The sequence below is a fragment of the Nilaparvata lugens genome, unplaced genomic scaffold (genome assembly GCF_014356525.2).
Source record: "Nilaparvata lugens isolate BPH unplaced genomic scaffold, ASM1435652v1 scaffold10199, whole genome shotgun sequence".
NCBI lineage: Eukaryota > Metazoa > Arthropoda > Insecta > Hemiptera > Delphacidae > Nilaparvata > Nilaparvata lugens.
This window is the reverse complement of record NW_024088865.1, coordinates 1-6,801: the sequence shown is the minus strand read 5'-3', so window position 1 is coordinate 6,801 and position 6,801 is coordinate 1. Positions and strand designations below refer to the sequence as shown.

Sequence of the window (6,801 nt, the reverse complement as noted above, 5' to 3'; positions counted from 1 at the left end):
AATTTCACTTGGAATATGAAGGGCGGTCGTCATCTTCAAGCATTTTTGAAAATTTGGATGCGCTAATCAACAATAAATAATTCAATAAAACTGGTTGCGAAGCGAATAATGCTGAATTAGTTTGATTGGAAACTCGAACTGAAATCATGGCGACTTCAGCTGAAGAAAAGTGGACACTCGCCCGATCTAGCGGATGACTTATTAACTACGGACTTCCATGAGCGGGGAAAGTGACCACGTTCTGGCCTAGACCGGAAAAGAAACCTTTTCTGACGTCAGACGAGAGTGTCTGCAAACAAGGTCTTTCAGATCTACGTAGGGACTGGAAAACAGCTGCTTTCTGTGCAGTGTGGCGAAAGTATTTACATTTGAGTTTATAGATAAGCATTTTTAGTTGAGTTCTGAATGTATTTCATTCCTGTTTGCAGACAAGATTTTTCTAAAGCAAACAGTAAATTCAATGATATGTAATATCATTTGTATAATGAAATTTGTCATGTAAGTGATATCATTGAATAAAACTTGATTTGATTAGCTTAACTCGTCACACTTGGAATCCATGTGTGTAGTCCGGATGCTGTAGCTTTAACTATCGGTGGAGCATCACTAGACTACAATACTACCCGTTCAAACCATCGAACATTTTTGGAAATGTATCTTTCCCTAAGCAACAGATGCTCTTTTGTATCTTCTCAAAAGCAATGTGTTCCATCCGCAAAGATACACAAGGAGCTTTAATGTATCTTTCTATAAACAACAGATGCTCTTTTGTATCTTCTCAAAATCAATGTGTTGCATCCGAACAGATACACAAGGTGCTTTAATGTATCTTTCCATAAGCAATAGACGCTCTTATGTATCTTCTCATAAGCAACATAATATGCTCTTTTGTATCTTCTCAAAAGTAACGTGTTGCATTAGAAAAAGTGCATAAGGAGCTTTAATGTATCTTTCCATAAAGACCTACTCTAGTACATGGGTTTCCCATAGTTGAGTAGGATAATTTCAATAGAATTAAATTCCATATTTTTTCATAAGCCTATTGTACCTGTATTGTAGATATTTTGTACTGTCGCGCGTGTAGCCGAGCTTCGGCTCAGTGTAGCTGAGGAGATCGTCGCGGGTCCACTGCGGATTCTGGTCGCCGCAGATCATGACGCGCACCTCTGTCGGCGTGAACGCGCGCAGCTTGCTGAGCGGAAACACGCGGCTGAAGCCCGCTTCAAACGCCTCCATCTGTCGCGCCAAACCCTTGTCCACGCAGAACTTGGTCGTGCTGTCTATGTACTCTTCCACATTGTCCAGCTCACCTAAAACATGTTAAAACAATTAAAAATGACAATTCAATTCAAATTTGCTCGTTTTTCTGAGCTTTGATGAGTGGGAATTATTTTAGGAAAGTGCTAGTGACATAACCTAAATTTTGATTCGCACAGTGTAGTATAAATTGAAAATTGGATAGTTTTGGGCATGAACCAATCTATCAAGTATAGTAGTAAAGTACTATGTCAAGTATTGCACACAATGTGATAAACAACAAGACAGTAATTAAAATAAACCAAAATAGCACCAATAGCAAAGTTGAGATAGAAGAGTGAACCTCTGGCTTCGAAATTTATAATGCTGAACAGGTGTTTAGCTTTTTCAGTTCGACTGACCTCGATATCAGCGCCATTCTGCACGAGATCGGTGCACGTGAAGCCAAACACTTTCGACGAGGGCGAGTAGGTGAACGTGATGGCGAGGTCCTCCAGTCTGACAACGGGGCCGGCGTTGGCGTTCGCGTTGCACAGGTTCAGCGACAAATTCTGCATGTGCTGCGCCTTTGACTCGGGCGACAGAGTGTTTCCTGTGCGATGCGCGCCTTGTGCGCGGCCAATTCGCGCAGCTCGCGCAGGAACTTGCCGCGACAGGATCTACCTCGGCCAGGTCTTCGGGGCTCAGCACGCCGCTGTACCTGCAACCGGCAAGCAAAACATCTTCAACTATTCATTCATCTCACTTGAAAAAACCGTAAATTTAATCACAATCTTACAGGGTTCTGTTCAAGTTAGCAAAACATTTAAATTATATTATATTCAATTATTATGCGTGCGTGGGATCAATTAAGATAATTAAATTTAATTAAGATATAGAATATTTCGCACCTAGAGCACAAATGAGATTTTTCCGACTCGAAATCGGTTTTCAAATAGAAAAGATTGAGAGCCGTAAAACATTTTTGCCCTGGTGCGAACGATATTTTTCGCCACACTACAGGTATTGCTGACAAAATAAATAAAGAATACTTGTTATCGTACCTATCTCTTGATTTTAGTAGTAGAAGATTTGCAGTCAGGATTTCAGATTCTTTTAAAATTTCACTTGGAATATGAAGGGCGTCGTCATCTTCAAGCATTTTTGAAAATTTGGAATGCGCTAATCAACAATAAATAATTCAATAAAACTGGTTGCGAAGCGAATAATGCTGAATTAGTTTGATTGGAAACTCGAACTGAAATCATGGCGACTTCAGCTGATGAAGAAAGTGGACACTCGCCCGATCTAGCGGATGACTTATTAACTACGGACTTCCATGAGCGGCTGAAAGTGACCACGTTCTGGCCTAGACCGGAAAAGAAACCTTTTCTGACGTCAGACGAGAGTCGTCTGCAAACAAGGTCTTTCAGATCTACGTAGGGACTGGAAAACAGCTGCTTTCTGTGCAGTGTGGCGAAAAGTATTTACATTTGAGTTTATAGATAAGCATTTTTAGATGAGTTCTGATTGTATTTCATTCCTGTTTGCAGACAAGATTTTTCTAAAGCAAACAGTAAATTCAATGATCTGCATATCATTTGTGTAATGAATTTTGTCATGTAAGTGATATTATGGATAAAACCTTGATTTGATTAGCTTAACTCGTCACACTAGAATCCATGTGTACAGTCCGGATCCTGTAGCTTTAACTATCGGTGGAGCATCACTAGACTACAATACTACCCGTTCAAACCATCGAACAATTTTGGAAATGTATCTTTCCATAAGCAACAGATGCTCTTTTGTATCTTCTCAAAAGCAATGTGTTTCATCCGCAAAGATACACAAGGAGCTTTAATGTATCTTTCTATAAAGAACAGATGCTCTTTTGTATCTTCTCAAAATCAATGTGTTGCATCCGAAAAGATACACAAGGAGCTTTAATGTATCTTTCCAAGCAAACAGATGCTCTTTTGTATCTTATTAAAAGCAAAGTAATGCATCCAAAAATATAATTGCTTAACAAATTTCAACAATTTATTTTACTTTCAACTTGATTGGAAAATCCGATATCGAGTTTATGAAAACTTGGACGTGCAAAGGAAGAAAATTGATTCTATGATTATTGAAATGTATATTCCGTACATCCTCAACTAAGTCATAAGTCTTCCTTTACCTAGTATCTACATTCTGGAGGCCCTTTGTTTTGTTAAGAGAAATCAATGTTATTTTACTCATAATGATGATGTTCATTTTCATCATAACAGAAATAAACACTTGAGAGATGAGATGCATCGCTCCACTTTTCTAAAAAGAGGCGTCAGAAGCTCTGGCATCCAATTATATATATATTTTACCTGATTTCATGAAGAGTATGATGACGTGACTTTGGATCTCAATTAAAGATAGATTTCTCCAAGAGTGCTTTCTACTCGAAGGAAGAGTAATTCAACATTACTCCACATGAATTAAAATGCATAAAATGCTTTCGTTCCTGTGTTTTTGTATTTGTTACTGTGGGCTGTGTCTTTTTTGTTCTACCATTTAGATTGTTTGACAAGTTCCTGATCCCTTTTTAAGGTGGGTAGTAGATGCTATTCAATCTATCTATAACAATTATAATTTTCTGAGTTACTTCCAAAACTAGAATCAGTAAATTTACGTGAGACTACCATGGTTTGTTTTTTCCGGGTATATTTTGGGAGGATCGAATTCAGCTCCTTCTCAGATCCCTCGGATATCAACGAGGACATCATCAGATCGGCGTCAGAGTTGCTGTTGTCGACTAGGCCGAACCGGTTGCGACTCTTCATGGGTAGCAATCCAATTCTGAAACAATTTAAAAAATCCATAGTCAAAAGTTAAATCTATAGTTTTAAGTTACATAATAATTAAAGGGAGTGTCTCGATTGGACCAGATTTCGTTTACACCAGGTCCTATTCTGCAATGAAGCTGAAAAACTGGTCTAAACGCTCACCTCGGCTAAACGAGACGGAATGCTTCGATCACACCAGGTCGTCTAAACGAGGCATGGTCTAATCAAGACACAGGACCTGCTCTAATCGAAAATCTGGTGTGGCGTACTCACACAACTTTCCTTGCCGTTATGAAAATTAATCACTGACTCTAGTTTCCCGCGCATCTCAAGTCTTCGACTTTCTAAGATCTGAGCCAGCTGGTGACAGGACAATAGCGCTGCAGACACACGAAGTCTGCTATCTCTCATAGTGAATGATTTAATAGAATCAACAGTTTGCAATTGAATATCTTATTTTCTAATTTCGAGCTTATTTTCAATTTTAGGTGAGAATGCTACTGAACATTAATTGTAGAGATTTTATGCTCAATCTTTTCCACTTGAAATTTTTTGTTAAATTGTATCTGAAGTCTGATAATTGAGAATCTAAAATCAAACTTTGCATAGATGGTGCAGTGCTCCTGAAATGTTTACAGATATGAGGACTTGTGGCAGTTGATAGAGCTTATCATGACTTTTCTAGGTATGATTTTGATCAAAATCGTTTGAGCCGTTTCCGAGAAAATGCGAAAAACCCTGTTTTTGACAACATTTTTGCCATTTTAGCCGCCATCTTGAATTGCATTTGATCGAAAATGTACGCGTCGGATCCTTATATTGTAAGGACCTTAAAAGTTTCCAATTTCAAATCATTCCGTTTATTGGGAGATGAGATATCTGTACACAGACGCACATATACACACACACATATACACACGCACCGCACACACACACACTACAGCCCAATACCAAAAAAACCACTTTTTTGACTCAGGGACCTTTGAAACGTATAGAAATTTAGAAATTGTGGTACCTTAATTTTTTTCGGAAAGCAATACTTTCCTTACTATCGGGTAATAGGGCAAGGAAAGTAAATGGGATACACGATACGGAATACTTCGATTAACCCAGTAGTTCGATTGCACCAGGTCCTGTGTCTCGATTAGACCAGGTTTCGTTTAGACCACCTGGTGTAATCGAAGCATTCCGTCTTGTTTAGCCGAGATGTGCGTTTAGACCAGGTCTTGGTCTAAACTAGGTCTTGGTCAGACTAGACTAATCGGCGCCTGGACTAAACGAAATACACCCTTATTAAAAGATGTTATCGTGAAGCATTCCAAAGATACACTCAATACAAGAATATCCTGATCCAGTGAAGCCACTATTGTATTACTGAAACTACAAGTTGAAAAAAAAATTAAAAATGTTTTAGTTTCGGTTTTCAGCAGTCGGTCCCGGCTGATCTAATTTGGTTAACACAAAATATCCAATTATTGTATAAACTATGTAGATTTGCCGTGTCTTTTTCTTTTAAGGCTACTCTTACTTAAATATAACATATATAAATCTTCAATCACTTGATAATGGCATCATATAGCCGGAACATGTTGTGAGTAGATAATTTTAAATAGGGTTATAAAACAAAAAATCCAAATTAAATGCTGTAATTTTACATTGTTGTAATTTCTATTTTAAATGTTGTAATACAGCATTTAATTCGGATTTTCGTTAATGATAATAATTCATTCATTGGCATTTGAATAATAAATTGCAATATCTCAGTAATTTCCATCTGTGGACTGGCTGGCCGCTATGGCTTCGTATAAAATGAGCGCTGCTATCCAGAGATTGTCAGTTTGGTGTAAAAGTATTCCTGACCGGCAATTAGGAGGTAGTGGGTTCGATTCCCGGGCTGACAAATAATTTTTGAATAGTAGCGCTCATCAATTTTCCATCTAGCTGTTTACCCTGTTGTCAATATTTGCAGTAGTGGAAGTGTTTGTGGTGAATTACAGCATTTAATTTGGATTTTTGTTTAATAATAATTAATTAATTAGCATTTGAATAATTGCAATATCTCATAATTTCCATCCTTTCCATTTAAAGTAATTCTTGAAATACTAATTCTTAAAATACATTTTGGATTGTATAGTGTATGATTGTAATGTGTGAAGGAGGCAAAATGGGTTTTTAACCTGTTGCCTCCATGAATAAAATTATTTAATTATTTATTTATTTGAAAGAAGTACTTGTATTTCTATTTTTATATAGGTTTGTCGTGTTTTGGAACGTACCGTTCGTTGATATTGTTATGAATGTCGCCCTGGCAGATGAGCTTGAGGAAGGCTTGTGAGAGAGGCAGGTCGACGAGACGGTTGTCCTGCAGGACCTTGGCGAGGAAGACACCGAGGAACCAGAAGTGGGTGACGGCGCGGTCGCAGGCGGCCGAGTCCTGCGGGAGGGGCGCCGGAAAGAGGCCGGTCGGCCGCCGAACGTAATAGCCGGGCGGTTTCACGCCCTCTCCGATGTCGATACCGTCCGTCTTCTCAAGGTCACCTTCGTCGTCGCACAGCCACATGCCTACAGAACATACCAAAACATAATATAATCCTTATATTATAAAAATCAATCAATATTTTATTCAAATCAACACAATACAATATAAAGTTGGCGTCGAGGTAAAGTTTGCAAAATCTAAATCTGTAAAAAAGAATCACATACTTATAAAATCTGGTGTGACGCACTCACAAAACTTTCCTTGCCG

General features: G+C 38.3%; 2 protein-coding genes across 2 annotated transcripts; both read right to left on the bottom strand.

The window, feature by feature from the left end:
• Window positions 1–1,074: 1,074 nt before the first annotated feature.
• On the bottom strand, window positions 1,075–1,943 carry LOC120355327 (E3 ubiquitin-protein ligase Ufd4-like). Its single transcript, XM_039443676.1, has 2 exons — window positions 1,659–1,943; window positions 1,075–1,310 (listed from the first exon to the last, which is right to left on the bottom strand). The coding sequence occupies exons 1-2, from the start codon at window positions 1,812–1,814 to the stop codon at window positions 1,281–1,283; spliced, it is 186 nt and encodes a 61-aa protein (XP_039299610.1). The 5' UTR covers window positions 1,815–1,943; the 3' UTR covers window positions 1,075–1,280.
• LOC120355326 (E3 ubiquitin-protein ligase HECTD1-like) lies at window positions 1,941–6,620 on the bottom strand. The gene is made up of 3 exons (XM_039443675.1): window positions 6,332–6,620; window positions 3,902–4,068; window positions 1,941–1,957 (listed from the first exon to the last, which is right to left on the bottom strand). Exons 1-3 carry the CDS (start codon window positions 6,613–6,615, stop codon window positions 1,941–1,943), a joined length of 468 nt encoding a protein of 155 aa, XP_039299609.1. The 5' UTR covers window positions 6,616–6,620.
• Between the last annotated feature and the right edge of the window lie 181 nt (window positions 6,621–6,801).